This window comes from Lepidochelys olivacea (assembly GCF_965140295.1).
Source record: "Lepidochelys olivacea isolate rLepOli2 genome assembly, chromosome: 18".
In the NCBI taxonomy this organism is placed as follows: Eukaryota; Metazoa; Chordata; order Testudines; family Cheloniidae; genus Lepidochelys; species Lepidochelys olivacea.
The window spans coordinates 12,271,388-12,286,515 of record NC_140428.1 but is presented as its reverse complement, the minus strand read 5'-3'; the positions used below and the strand labels follow the sequence as shown (position 1 = coordinate 12,286,515).

Sequence of the window (15,128 nt, the reverse complement as noted above, 5' to 3'; positions counted from 1 at the left end):
TGAAGTGATCCATATCCCATCACCCATTCCCAGTTTCTGGCAAACACAGGCTAGGGACACCATCTCTGCCCTTCCTGGCCAACAGCCAGTGATGGACCTATCCTCCATGAATTTATCTAGGGTTTTTTTTTGCACCCTGTTAACAGCCTTGGCCTTCACAACAGCCTCTGGCCAGGAGTTCCACAAATTGACTGTGTGCTGTGTGAAGAAATATTTCCTTTTGTTTTAAACCTGCTGCCTATTAATTTCATTTGGTGACCCCTAGTTCTTGTGTTATGAGAAGGAGTAAATAACTCTTCCTTGTTTACTTTCTCCACACCAGTCATGATTTACAGACCTCCATCATACCCCCCTTAGTCATCTCTTTTCCAAGCTGCGAAGTCCCAGTCTTACTAATCTCTCCTCATACAGAAATTATTCCATACCCCTAATCATTTTTGTTGTCCTTTTCTGTACCTTTTCCAATTTCAGTATATCTTTTTTTGAGATGGGGCAACCCAGATTTGCAAGCAATATTCAAGATGTGGATGTACCATGGATTTATACAGAGGCAATATGATATTTTCTGTCCTATTATCTATCCCTTTACTAATGATCCCCAACATTCTGTTAAGCTTTTTTGACTGCCGCTGCACATTGAGCGGATGTTTTCAGAGAATTATCCACAATGACTCCAAGATGTTTCTTGAGTGGTAACAGCTAATTTAGACCCCATAATTTTATATGTATAGTTGGGAGGATGTTTTCCAATGTACATTACTTTGCATTTATCAACATTGAATTTCATCTGCCATTTTGTTGCCCAGTCACCCAGTTTTGTGAGATCCCTTTGTAACTCTTCGCAGTCTGCTTTGGACTTAACTATCTTGAGTAGTTTTGTATCATCTGCAAATTTTGCCACCTCACTGTTTCCCCTTTTTCCAGATCATTTATGAATATGTTGAACAGTACTCATCCCAGTACAGACCCCTGGGGGACACCACTATTTACCTGTCTCCATTCTAAAAACTAACCATTTATTCTTACCCTTTGTTTCCTATCTTTTAACCAGTTACTGATCCATGAGTAGGGTCCTACCAAATTCACGGCCATGAAAAACGCATCACGAACCGTGAAATCTGGTCTCCCCCCATGAAATCTGGTCTTTTGTGTGCTTTTACTTTATACTATACAGATTTCATAGGGGAGACCAGTATTTCCCAAAAGGGAATTGCAGGGGGGTCGCAATGTTATTGTAGAGGGGTTGTGGTATTGCCACCCTTACTTCTGCACTGCCCTCGGAGCTGGAGAGCCGGAGAGCAGTGACTGCTGGCCGAGGGCCCAGCTCTCCAGGCAGCAGTGCAGAAGTAAGGGTGGCAACACCATATCAGGCCATCCTTACTTCTGTGCTGCTGCTGGCGGTGGCTCTGCCTTCAGAGCTGGGCTCCTGGCCAGCAGCCCCTGCTCTCCAGCTCTGAAGGCAGTGCCACCAGCAGCAGTAGCACAGAAGTAAGGGTAGCACTAACGCAATCCCCACTACATTAACCTTGCGACCCCACCACAACTCCTTTTTGGGTCAGGACTCCTACAAATACAACACTGTGAAATCTCAGATTTAAATAGCTGAAATAATGAAATTTATGATTTTTAAAATCCTATGACCGTGAAATTGACCAAAATGGACCATGAATTTGGTAGGGCCCTATCCACGAGAGGACCTTCCCTCTTATCCCATGACAACTTACATTGCTTAAGAGCCTTTGGTGAGGGACCTTATTTTTTATTACTCACCTTATTATTATTTGGTGAGGGACCAGTGTACTTACATTTTCAGAAAGAGGGCTTTCTGAAAATGTAAGTACACTGTATCCACTGAATCACCCTTGTCCACATGCTTGTTGGCCCCCTTTACAAAAAACATGTTGACTCTTCCCCATCAGATCACGTTCATCTATGTGTCTGATAATTCTGTTCTTCACTATTGTTTCAGCCAATTTGCCCAGTACTGAAATTAGGTTTATCGGCCTGTAATTTCCAGGATTGCCTCTGGAGCCTTTTTTAAAAATTGGCATCACATTAGCTATCCTCCAGTCATTGGGCACAGAAGCTGATTTAAATGACAGGTTACATACCATAGTGCAACTACATGTGGGGTCTGCAGGTCTGTGCAGTGAATATTTCAACCTTGTAGGGAAAATGGTTCACCTCTTGGGCTAAGGCAGCTAATACACAGAAGGGAATGAAATAAAAAGCACAGGACTGGGGATCAGGGATCCTGGGTTCCAGCACCCACTCTAGTACCAAAACAACAAAGAGTCTAGTGACACCTTAAAGACTAACAGATTTATTTGGGCATAAGCTTTCATGGGTAAAACACCACTTCTTCAGATACCCCCTGATACTTGACACTCTACTACAGACTCACTATGGCACATTGGAAAGTCATGTCCTCCTTCTGTGCCTCAGTTTCCCCCCTTTTAAAACCAGTCTAAGAATACCTACCTGATGAGGGTTTGTGAAGCCTAATTCATTAATCTCATAAAGTGCTTCAAGGTCCTTGAAGGAAAAGAATGCGGAGAAGGGCAACATTTTTATGTTAAGCAACAGTTACCAGTTCACTCTCCACTAAAGGCCCAGAGACGCTTATGATATTTAATCAGATACGGGTTATACTGTTGTGTGGTTTAACACAAGATTCCATACTATTACTCAAATCAGTGACATCTCGTTCAAAATAAATAGGAAGTTCCAGGAAGAGATACTTTTGTCCTCATTTAGCTAGATTGTCATCCAGGCTCCCACAAGAAAGATAACAGTCTATTCTGTACAAGTGAGCCAAACCAAGGTTTTATAAGCAAATACTATCCAAATGCGATACACATGGCCATGCTAGTGAGCAGAGATAAGCTGCGTGGATGGAGGACAATGCAGATACCTTTCTTACCTGCAGGGAGGCTGGTTTTTTGAATGACAAGCTCTGGGAGTTTCCAGCAGCTGCTGTCCTCATCCCAGATGGACTCACATCTGATCTTATCTAGGTTGCTATAGTTACAGTCACGCCGTATGAGGGGCTGCACCTGATCCAGAAGCTGCTGAAAGAGCAAGCAGTCCCGCTCCTGCCGGCGGATGGTGGCAAGATAATCAATCTTCTCTAACTCAAACTCTGACTGTAAGTCTTTGATTTCAGTCTCGGCAGCTTGCAGCTAGGTCACCAAAAGGAAAGGGTTAATTGAGATGAGAACAGAGAAAACTCTAGATGAGTGGCACAACAAGAATGATTAGGGGGAAGATATGAAGAAGGAAGATAGATATGAGGAGAGTTTGAAAAGATTTGGACTGTTTACTTTAGAGAGGAGACTAATAAAGAGAGGGTACGATCACTCTGTATATGAATGGTTCAGAGAAAGTGGACTGTGAACTTCTATTCTCTCTGCCTCATAACCCAATAACAAGAGGACATTCAATGAAACTGAAAGGTGGCAAATTCAAAACTGGTAAAAGGAAACTCTTCTTCACACAATGTGGAATTAGAATGTGGAACTCACTGCCAAATGAAGTTGTGGGAATAAATAACACTGAATTTTGCTATGAGGAGCTGGAACTTATAGGGACAACAAGAATATTCAGAATCACACTAGCATTTACTAAAAAAATGGGAAAAGATGTAAAACCTCAGGCTTCAAGTTTCAAGCAAATCTCTGACTAACTATTAGGGATTAGGATGAACTCCTCTAGGGTCAGATTCTTCCACGTCTGTCTACTCCAGAGTTTATTGCCCCTTCCCCTGAAGTATCTGGTGTTGGCCCCTATTGTAGACAGGTTACTGGACTAGATGGACCTTGGGTCTGTTCCAGTCTTGAAAGTTCTGTATTCCCGTGATATCTCCACGTATTTAGGAGCTTCCAACTCAGTGGTACATTCCCACAGGGCTTCCAAAATGCATATGCAAAACAGGGCCTTACATGTGTAGACATTGGCCTGCATGTGCACACAGGCCCACCAACAGCGTGAGGCAAAGGGGTCAACTGCCCAGGGGCCCAGGGGATTTAAAAGGGCCCGTGGGCCCCCGGCAGCTGCCGGCAGTGCAGAGGGGCTGAGGCAGGCTTCCTGCCCACCCTCCACACCGCTACCAGAAACGGCCAGTACGTCCCTGCAGCCCCTGGGGAGGAGGTCTTCACGCCTTGCCCCCACCCTGAGTGCCGACTCCGCAGGTCCCATTGGCTGGGAACTGTGGCTAGTGGGAGCTGCAGGGGCGGTGCCTGTGGGCAGCGGTGCGGGAAAACCCCTTGGCCCCCTGCCTAGAAGCCACTGCCAGAGGGGTGTGCCGGTCACTTTCGGAAGCCGCCCGAGGTAAGCAGCTGACCCCCGGATCTCCTGCACCCCAACCTCCTGCCTCAGCCTGGAGTCTGCACCCTGCACCCAAACTCCCTTCCAGAGCCTGCACCCCATACCCCCTCCAGCACCCCAACTGCTGGCCCCAGCCTGGTGGAACTGTGTGAGGGTAGGGGAGAGTGAACGACGGAGGGAGGGGGGATGGTGCAGGGGGCGGGGCTTTGGATAAGGGGCATGGCATGGGCATGGTCTCAGGGAAGGGGCAGAGGGCGGGGCAAGGGTCTTTGGGTTTGCACGATTAGACAGTTGACAACCCTACCGGGCAGGCATTTGGAAACCCTGGCCGTGCCGGAAGAGCACGCCCAGCAGCGGATCCGGCAGCTCGCTGGGCACCAGCAGTGCAGCCAGCAGGTCACTGGGCACCAGCCAGCACAGGCTCAGCACCGCCGAAATGTCAGGCGGACCGTGTCCATGCAGGCGCAGCTTGTGCGTGCATGCCCATTAACTGTTCTGCCCTGAGGCCTGGAATTGCTGTCAGCAGGCCTGCGTGCACACATGTTTTTGGAGGCCCTTTGGTAGTTAAGCACTGTATCTTTAAAGCTGCATGTTGTCAGAGGGTCTGATTTTCAGAATGGCCTCACTTTGATGGGCACAATTTTGCATTTACAATGATTTTTGGGTGCAATTCGTACTGCTTATATGTCTTCTGATTCATAGCTATAATGAACCACAGTCAAATGAAGACAGATACCTAATTCCTTCAGCATCAAAAGCATGTGCCGCTCCCACTTCAGCTGTGAGAATGTAAGAAGCTGTGCCACTAGAGAGAATAATGAGCTCTCTCTCTCTCTTTCACACACACGCGCACACACAGCCAATTGATTAGTCAGGTTGCAGGTCAAAGCAGGACAAAGCTGGAGATGGGCAAACACTCACCATGACCATTCTCAATGATCCCAAGTCCTGCCGACTCTGCCCATGTTATAGATATGTGTGAGTAACTGTACAAATCGTAATAACTCTTAACTCCTGGATAGCACTTTCCTCTGCAGCTCTCAAAAGATCTTTACAAAGGTGAGTGAAAATCTTTGTTCTCAGTTATAGATGGGGAAACAACTTGCCCACATGAGTCAACAGCAGAGCCAAGTAGAGAATTCAGGTCTCCTGAATCTCTGTCTGTCGTTCTATCCAGGCTGGCTCAAAGCATGTCATATATAGCTATCAAAAGTAGGCCATTTGATTTACAGCTTCTATTTTGTGTTATGTTGAGGTGGAATAAAATAGTGGCAATTTTGGGCTCCCCCCAAGCAAAAAATCTTATTCTTATTTTTAGAAATTGTGCGGCTTTGATGTGAGCGAGGATAATTTAATATTTAAGATTATCAGGGGGCTAAAATAATCAAAATCCCTGTCTAACGTGTCTTGTCAGTTACCTAGGATCAGTTTGAGAGTGTCAGTTACCTAGGATCAGTTTGAGAGACACGGAGATGCCAGAGTCATTCCAGAAAGATGCTGACTGGAGTGTCTCATTACGATAACAAAAGGATGAAGGTGAAGAAGGAAAGGCGGATGAGGGGATAGGGGGATAAGAGTAAGGGGCACCTCCAAGAGTAATCTCATGGATGCTCCCCAAATCTTAACTCTATACAAGAGTTAATTGCTTCTTAGGAGTTACCTTCTTCTGCATCTTCTCCAGCAGCTTGCTCTTGGCTCGCACTTCCTCTTGGATGGAGTCATAGACATTGAGCAGGACCCAGTCACTGCTGTCCTCATCAATTTTCTGCAGAGCTGCCACCAGCTGCTTCTTCCGTTCATCTGCATATTTTTTCCGGCATTTGTGCTTTTCCTTCAGGTCCTTGTTTTTGGCCTGTTCTCCTCCAACCACCTGTTGTTCCAGCAAGTGCAGCCTAGAAGAGTTGGACACATTTCTTAGATCTTTAGCATAAAGGAACACTGGCACATATGCAAATAATACACTTCCATGGCAACTTCCTGGAGACATTTTAAAAGATACAATAAACAGACAATGATTTCTGTTGAAGTGAGTATTCAGATTTGTTGACCTAAGAGGTGAGTGATGATCGGGAGCCTCTGTTTTAAGATTTACTTTGTGTCGTGATGTTCACCAAAGCATGAGCTCAGTGTATGTATCTTTACACATATCCTGAACATTCACCATCAGAAAAGGAGTACTTGTGGCACCTTAGAGACTAACCAATTTATTAGAGCATAAGCTTTCGTGAGCTACAGCTCACTTCCTCAGATGCATATCGTGGAAACTGCAGCAGACTTTATATATACACAGAGAATATGAAACAATATCTCCTCCCACCCCACTGTCCTGCTGGTAATAGCTTATCTAAAGTGATCATCAGGTGGGCCATTTCCAGCACAAATCCAGGTTTTCTCACCCTCCACCCCCCCACACAAATTCACTCTCCTGCTGGTGATAGCCCATCCAAAGTGACAACTCTTTACACAATGTGCATGACAATCAAGTTGGGCTATTTCCTGCACAAATCCAGGTTTTCTCACATCCCCCCCACCCCCATACACACACAAACTCACTCTCCTGCTGGTAATAGCTCATCCAAACTGACCACTCTCCAAGTTTAAAGCCAAGTTAAACCAGAACATCTGGGGGGGGGGGGTAGGAAAAAACAAGAGGAAACAGGCTACCTTGCGTAATGACTGAGCCACTCCCAGTCTCTATTTAAGCCTAAATTAATAGTATCCAATTTGCAAATGAATTCCAATTCAGCAGTTTCTCGCTGGAGTCTGGATTTGAAGTTTTTTTGTTTTAAGATAGCGACCTTCATGTCTGTGATTGCGTGACCAGAGAGATTGAAGTGTTCTCCGACTGGTTTATGAATGTTATAATTCTTGACATCTGATTTGTGTCCATTTATTCTTTTACGTAGAGACTGTCCAGTTTGACCAATGTACATGGCAGAGGGGCATGGCTGGCACATGATGGCATATATCACATTGGTGGATGTGCAGGTGAACGAGCCTCTGATAGTGTGGCTGATATCTTCATCATCTGGACCCATGGAAAAGAAGCCCTTGAGGAATTCCACCATGATTTCAACAATTTCCATCCCACCACCAACCTCAGCCTGGTCCAGTCCACACAAGAGATCCACTTCCTGGACACTACAGTGCTAATAAACAATGGTCACATAAACACCACCCTATACTGGAAACCTACTGACCGCTATTCCTACCTGCATGCCTCCAGCTTTCACCCTGACCACACCACACGATCCATTGTCTACAGCCAAGCTCTGCGATACAACCGCATTTGCTCCAACCCCTCAGACAGAGACAAACACCTACAAGATCTCTGTCAAGCTTTCTTACAACTACAATACCCACCTGCAGAAGTAAAGAAACAGATTGATAGAGCCAGAAGAGTTCCCAGAAGTTACCTACTACAGGACAGGCCTAACAAAGAAAATAACAGAACGCCACTAGCCGTCACCTTCAGCCCCCAACTAAAACCCCTCCAACGCATTATTAAGGATCTACAACCTATCCTAAAGGATGACCCAACACTCTCACAAATCTTGGGAGACAGGCCAGTCCTTGCCTACAGACAGCCCCGCAACCTGAAGCAAATACTCACCAACAACCACATACCACACAACAGAACCACTAACCCAGGAACTTATCCTTGCAACAAAGCCCGTTGCCAATTGTGCCCACATATCTATTCAGGGGACACCATCACAGGGCCTAATAACATCAGCCACACTATCAGAGGCTCGTTCACCTGCACATCCACCAATGTGATATATGCCATCATGTGCCAGCAATGCCCCTCTGCCATGTACATTGGTCAAACTGGACAGTCTCTACGTAAAAGAATAAATGGACACAAATCAGATGTCAAGAATTATAACATTCATAAACCAGTCGGAGAACACTTCAATCTCTCTGGTCACGCAATCACAGACATGAAGGTCGCTATCTTAAAACAAAAAAACTTCAAATCCAGACTCCAGCGAGAAACTGCTGAATTGGAATTCATTTGCAAATTGGATACTATTAATTTAGGCTTAAATAGAGACTGGGAGTGGCTAAGTCATTACGCAAGGTAGCCTGTTTCCTCTTGTTTTTTCCTACCCCCCCCCCCAGATGTTCTGGTTTAACTTGGCTTTAAACTTGGAGAGTGGTCAGTTTGGATGAGCTATTACCAGCAGGAGAGTGAGTTTGTGTGTGTATGGGGGTGGGGGGGATGTGAGAAAACCTGGATTTGTGCAGGAAATAGCCCAACTTGATTGTCATGCACATTGTGTAAAGAGTTGTCACTTTGGATGGGCTATCACCAGCAGGAGAGTGAATTTGTGTGGGGGGGTGGAGGGTGAGAAAACCTGGATTTGTGCTGGAAATGGCCCACCTGATGATCACTTTAGATAAGCTATTACCAGCAGGACAGTGGGGTGGGAGGAGGTATTGTTTCATATTCTCTGTGTATATATAAAGTCTGCTGCAGTTTCCACGATATGCATCTGAGGAAGTGAGCTGTAGCTCACGAAAGCTTATGCTCTAATAAATTGGTTAGTCTCTAAGGTGCCACAAGTACTCCTTTTCTTTTTGCGAATACAGACTAACACGGCTGTTACTCTGAAACAAATCATTCACCATCAGGTATATCTAGAAATCTTGACATTTATGGCCCTGTATTTATGAAGTAAAAGAGATTTTTTTAAAATGAACATCCTGATCCTTAATCTTTGTTTTGAAACCTGCTGTTTAGCCCCAAGACTGATACAGCAGGGGCTGACATTAGGATACAGACCATCCGAAAATCATTTGTAATTTATTTTCAGTGGATGGAATGAGGCAGATGTAGTAAAGGGAGCAATTTCCATATGCAGGGGCTGCCACATCAAAGGCTTGGTCTCTTGCTGACCTCAGGTCAATAGTGAAGCTCCTGAAAGGCAGGGAAATATCTGCCATGACAATAAGACAAATGCCCTTCTGTGAATCACACAACAAATTGATGCCCGTGCATCATGAGGGAATATGTACCTGCACTGAATTACTGAATATTTTGTGCACAGGAGGAAAAAAACCTGTTCCCCTAACAACCCTCCAACACATCATTTAAGGTGATAGCCCCCTTGGGAATGTTAATATTTTTTCTACAATCCCTTGCCTATGCTGAGGATTTCAGACATTGGTTGCCAGCCCCTCATGTAATTACACTGGTGTAGAGAGGGTAAACTGCTCTAAGTCACTATTCATACTGGTGGAGTTTATCCCTGGTTGAACATGGCGTAAGCTGTACTTACAGCCATTCACTTTTTCTACACTGGGGTTTGCACTGATGCTGCTATATCAGATGTTGGCCACTGGGGGCCAGTAAGGAGAGAATGCCAGAGTAGACATGACCTGCGATGATACTATCTTCTTAACTGTCTTTTCTTCTATCAGAGCATGCAAACCCATTCCTAAAGAACTCAGGTTTCCTCAAGAGGAAACTGGCTCTTTCTGCTCCACTGGACCTCCTGTCTCAATTGCTTGGGTTTGATATGAAACAGTTTAGCCCTCAGCAGCTTTTGTTTAATGCACAATTGAATCCTGCTTTGCTAAACAGTAGTAGAAAGTCTGCAGACATCCTGAACTGTGAAGTCTTTCCAAAGAGGCTTTGAAAATCCCATCTCCAAGGAACCCTGCCTTGCCTGATATGCAAAGAACTCTGATGTTTAACAATGTAATTGTAGGAGTGAGTTTCTTTTCCTTGTGTGTTAAGCAAACTAAGTTCTGCAAGGGAGTGTTGAGATTTGACACAATCAATCAGAATAGTTTCTTTGGAGCTGTCTCAGCCGAACAGGCGAATAGCTTATAATTTACAAATTGCACTACCTTGTATATTTTAATAGCCTGTTTGAGCCTAAGCGATGCCCAGCAGGAAAATGTGCAGCAGAGAAGCCTTTGGGAAACCTTCTGGAGAAGCAGTTACAGTACAAGGCCATTTTCAGAATGAAGCAGCATTCAACACTTTAGAGTTTAATATAGGGGCACACAATTGCCTCAAAAACCAGTGGAACCCACGAAGAGTGAATCAGGATATAATGAAACTCCACTACTGAGGAACAGACAGCAAGTCCCATACTGTTTCAATGCACTGTCATTCTGGTTAAAGGGACTTTCCAGACAGGCCCTCTCCAGGGTAGAGTAACAACTGTGCCGTCCGGAAACTAGTTTGGATTCAAGATGGGCCAAAAGTTGAACCTTGAATCTGAAGCTCTTCATACTCCAAGGGTCAAGCTTGGGTTCAAGGCTCTGAATCTCGTTCCACAGCAGATCCAAGCCAGAAGGGACCAATTTGCCAGTTCTCGTTCAGATGTGATTCTTGCAAGAACAGCTGATTTCATTTTCACCATTTTGGGGGCAAATATCTTACAATAACAACAACCAATGTATTTTTCAAGGTGAGTTTTTCACAGCAGACTGAGAGCCCTAAAGAGGAAAGTCTCATTTATCCAGCTACACCATGGGCAGCAACAAGGCGAGATTCCTCTACACCTCACCCCACCACCGGGGCTCCAATGTCCTGGAGAAACCCCCTCTGGGGTTGAAAAAGGAGTTGTCTCCGTGGTCTGTTTAGTTCCAAACCTTACCAACAGCAAGTAGATGGAAATGCATCAGTTCAAAGATAGGCCTACCAAAAGCCCCAAGAAAGCTGAGTTAGGCAGCATGTGATCTGGTAACCCAGAAGCAAAACACTTGCTGTCCCATTTGCAATCTCCTCGGATGGCCTGTTCCCCAGTATTTCACTCTTATAATTTCTGTATTTTGGCAACATCTAATGCCAGATCTGCTGGCTCTTTGTGTCTGAACAAAACTGGAACTTTCTTGTGGGCAAGAGACACATCTTCTGTTTTGTACACAGTAAGCACACTGTCCGAGCTTAATAATAATAATACAGTGCAATAGTCTGGTTGTTCTGTCCGTGTATGTCACATGCAATGCACAGAAGGCATTCTGCTGGATCAGAGGCACAGTTACTGACCTGGCAAGCACTTGCTGCTGGTCCACAGCCACTGGAAGCTCCTCAGCAGCAATGCCCACTTCTGCTCCAGGACTCTCTCTGGTCACACTCCCAACGTACTGGGCTATCTGAGGCTCTGCTGTGTCCTGAGGGCAAAAGGCAACTAAAGACAGCTGTTCTGAAAACATGCAGCATGTGTACTAGGAGACACGATGAAGCAGGAAGCTGTCTCTCTCATGGAGCAAAGAGTAAGGAATGTCATTTTGCTGCTTCCCCCTGCAGCACAAGCCACCAAAATTGTCACATTACCCTTAGGGATATGGTACTGCTTGGAGTGAAGTTTTGGCATTGGGAAATCTAAATTTTCCTTGCATTTTCAATTGGCTGTGGGATTCTTTTTCATTTAATTTCCTAGTAGTGTTGCTGTGCACTCTTAAACAGCTGCCACATTCCACCCCAGAAGCAGCTGCACTGTAGCTAGATAAATATGCTCTTTGATGAGTATCCATGAACCTCACAGACACAGGGGACAGGCAGCTAGATTTGTTCCATTTGTCTGATAAGGAGCATTAGCCTGATGGGTACCTTGGTGGACACCTGTTCTGTTTCTGTGATGGCGACAACAGGGCCAGGGTCAGGGAGGGTTTCAACCCTCAGGACAGCATCTGGAAAATTCAAGAAAAAATACCCAGAACTATTAGCTACAAGCTCTGCACCACTAGAGCATCACTCTATGAAAATATCACCCAAAATTTGCACCGACCACGTGTTTGTGAGCAAAACAGCTGCCAATTGCCACCCCACCCTGTTTGGGGAAAATCAGAGTGACACAGAGAGCATCCTGCATGAATACAGTAGTTTTCACAATGGATGGTAAAACTTTGGAGGTTCACATGAGAATGCTCAGTCTGTCTCTGAGGGTGGGGGTTTACGTTCAAAGAAAAATCACCATTTTGTGTTAGAAAATGTCTGAGCCAAACTCTTGACAACACAGGTCATAGAACTACTATAGATTATCAGCTCTTTGGGGCACAGACCATCTTTCTGGTCTGCGTTTGTTCAGTAACTAGCTCAACTGGCTCCTAGGCAACACTGCAAAACAAATAATAATACTATAGCATGGCTGGCAGCAAGTCACAATTGTCTCAGGAATCCCCAAACTTTGCCAAGTCGACAGGCCATATTAGCTACTCACCAGGCATTGAAGGGGCACACCTAATTCACATATAATGGAGAAGTTCACATATAATGGAGAAGTTTGAAGCTACCACCTTCATATTGTGCATAGAAGTGTGGCTTGTGCCAAGCCAACTGGCTTAAGGTACAGCAATGCATGATGGGACCTGTCATCTCTGCAGTTCAAATCTTTTATTCAAACTAAGTGCTGTTGTGGGCCAAGCTAAAAAGTTCTTTTGTCTGCAGTTGCTAGTCCCCAGGTCTACATCCTCCCTGCTCTATGGTTCCCCCAAAAGCTAGCACTTCTCTAGATCTTCCCCGTTCCCACCTGCTTCTTTCCTGAGGTTTTCCTCCAGAGTGGACAGCTTGAGGTTGTAGGAAGTCCGCATGGTATTGATGTCCTCCTGAAGTCGGGCGCGGGACTCTTGCTCGGCTTCATAATCTGCCTTCAGCTGGGCCAGCTTCGCCTCATACTCCTGAAAGGCACAAGGGAACTGTGGACAGCCTGGCATGGCACATACCAGTGGTCTACTCCTGACAATCCCCACCCATTCTGGGCTGCTCGTCACTTCCCTAGCAATATACTAAATACAGAGCTGTATTCACAGCCATTTTCCATTCTACGTTTTAAATGAACACAGCGGCTGCTCAAAGGTGATTGGCTGACAGCCCTGGAGGCTGCAATTCTCCATTTCTCCACAAGACAGGAATAGCTGATGCAACAAGGATGCCAGCATGCCTCAGCCCTGCCCTGGAGGGATCTCCTTTAAGAATGAGAGGGGAGTTCACTCCCCCTAGCACTTTCACCTCTGAGCTCTCTCTGAATTTTCTGATCCTTTCTGATGGTGGATTCTGTGAATCTTGACCCACACACACAAGCTTGGACAAATCCAAAATTGTAATTAAATAGGAATTTTCCACATTAGATAAGTGTTGGTTCATAGGAAATCTAGAATTTAAGCTTCTGTGTATTTGAAATTGGTCATTATGATTTTTTGGGACAAATGAAGCAGCTTTATGTCATACTAACCACATCTCAAATGCTATCAGATTGGAACAAATTTTTGTCCCTCCCAATATGGCCAAATTAGAGCCACCAATGGAACCAAAAGGTTCTATATCTCATTAACAATCACCTAAGCAACCAGCAGCACTGAAGTCATTGGGAGTTTAGTCTAAGTAAGGAGCAAGTAGGAGGCTCAGAATTTGGCCCAATAGTTGGTCAGATCAGATTCGCTGAACCCCTTGCTGACAGGAGATTCCACACTGGAATTGCAGGAAGTGCTGAAAGCTAAGGCACTTCTATAATGCAAAATGACCCATGCTGGGAACCCAGTTCCATCTCATCTCCAAAGCAAAATGGAACAATGTTGGGAAAGAGTGCTATTGTAACAGGGTCTCCAACAACACAGGTTTTGTCTACAGTACAAGACCAAAGATTGAGGTGCATGGGCAGAGGTGTACCAAGAAGATCACACAGTACCCCCTTGCGCTACAGTTGTGCTGAGGATTACAGAAGTGGACAACCCCCAGCAGGAAACAACTTGGGGGTCACGCTCCCTGGCTTACTTCTCTGATCAGCTGCTTCTCTGCCTCGACATCTGGCTGGGGTTCAGGTAGGAGAGCTGGCTTCACTTCCAGGTGAGCAGTCTCAGCAGGTAACAGACCTGCTAAGGAAAGGAGAAATATTACTCACACATACAACAGAGGATTGTCCACAGATCATTTGGCAACTAACCAACAGAAAGAGGCTAACAGATGATAAGGAATGGGTCAGCCTAGACATTACTTTAAATTGTGCTAATATGATACAGTGCATGCTGATAGAGAATGCTCTGTGCTGGGGCCGCACCTGAGAGACGGTCATTGCTGGGTGGAAGGACAGAGTTTTAAACAGCTTGGTTCCAGGTATGTAAAAGGCTGAAGATAATTCTAGTCTAGTCTAGTCTAGATAGGTTCTTGCTATTATTTTCCAGGATGTAATTGAGGGCTACAATGGTATGATCTTTGCCTATGGCCAGACTAGCAGTGGGAAATAGTTTACAACATAGGCCACTCTAAACCCTTCAACACAGAAAGGCATCGTTCCCTGGACACTGGATCACATTTCTGAAAGCAGTACAGGTATGCAGTGATGTGAAAGGGCTATGCCAGTAAATGCAAGAGTGAGAGATGTTTGGAATACAGTGCTAATTAGAGTCTTCCTGTCCCTGGTTTTCATCTAGCTATTCACTCAGGGAGGTGGATCATTCTCACCCCCATTTTACAGATGGGGATATTGAGACACACATGTTATGCAGCTTGCCCTAGGTCAGATAGAGAATTAGCATCAGAGCTGAGAACAGAACCTAAGAGTCCTGATGCCTAGTCCTCTGCTCTAACTGCTGGAGAACGCTGCCTCTTAACCCCAACCTAAAGCTACAGGGATGTAGGCAAGATGTCTGGTTGAATGGAGCAGTGATCTTGTGAACTTGTGGTTCTCAAGCTTCATAGCCCCTATGCAGCTTCTTTCTCTTACTTATCCTCAAAAAGAAAAGGCAGGAGTACCCATGTGATAGCAAAGGAAATGAGGCCACTTAATGTGGCCATCTAACATAACCTCAGGCCCTGGGGGAGGATCAACAGTAGGGAGGCAAAG

General features: G+C 45.3%; 1 protein-coding gene across 5 annotated transcripts in view; it reads right to left on the bottom strand.

The window, feature by feature from the left end:
- Positions 1–15,128, bottom strand: part of KIF17 (kinesin family member 17) — a 45,046-nt gene that overhangs the window by 6,008 nt on the left and 23,910 nt on the right. For 4 of the 5 annotated variants that reach the window (XM_084651839.1, XM_084651842.1, XM_084651841.1 and 1 more), the window contains exons 6-11: positions 14,060–14,160; positions 12,819–12,966; positions 11,900–11,979; positions 11,336–11,460; positions 5,987–6,218; positions 2,924–3,182 (exon numbers count right to left, since the gene is read on the bottom strand). In XM_084651839.1, coding sequence (XP_084507965.1) covers positions 2,924–3,182; positions 5,987–6,218; positions 11,336–11,460; positions 11,900–11,979; positions 12,819–12,966; positions 14,060–14,160 — 945 coding nt within the window. The remainder of the gene's footprint in view (positions 1–2,923; positions 3,183–5,986; positions 6,219–11,335; positions 11,461–11,899; positions 11,980–12,818; positions 12,967–14,059; positions 14,161–15,128) is intronic. The other variant, XM_084651840.1, reaches the window with a different exon arrangement.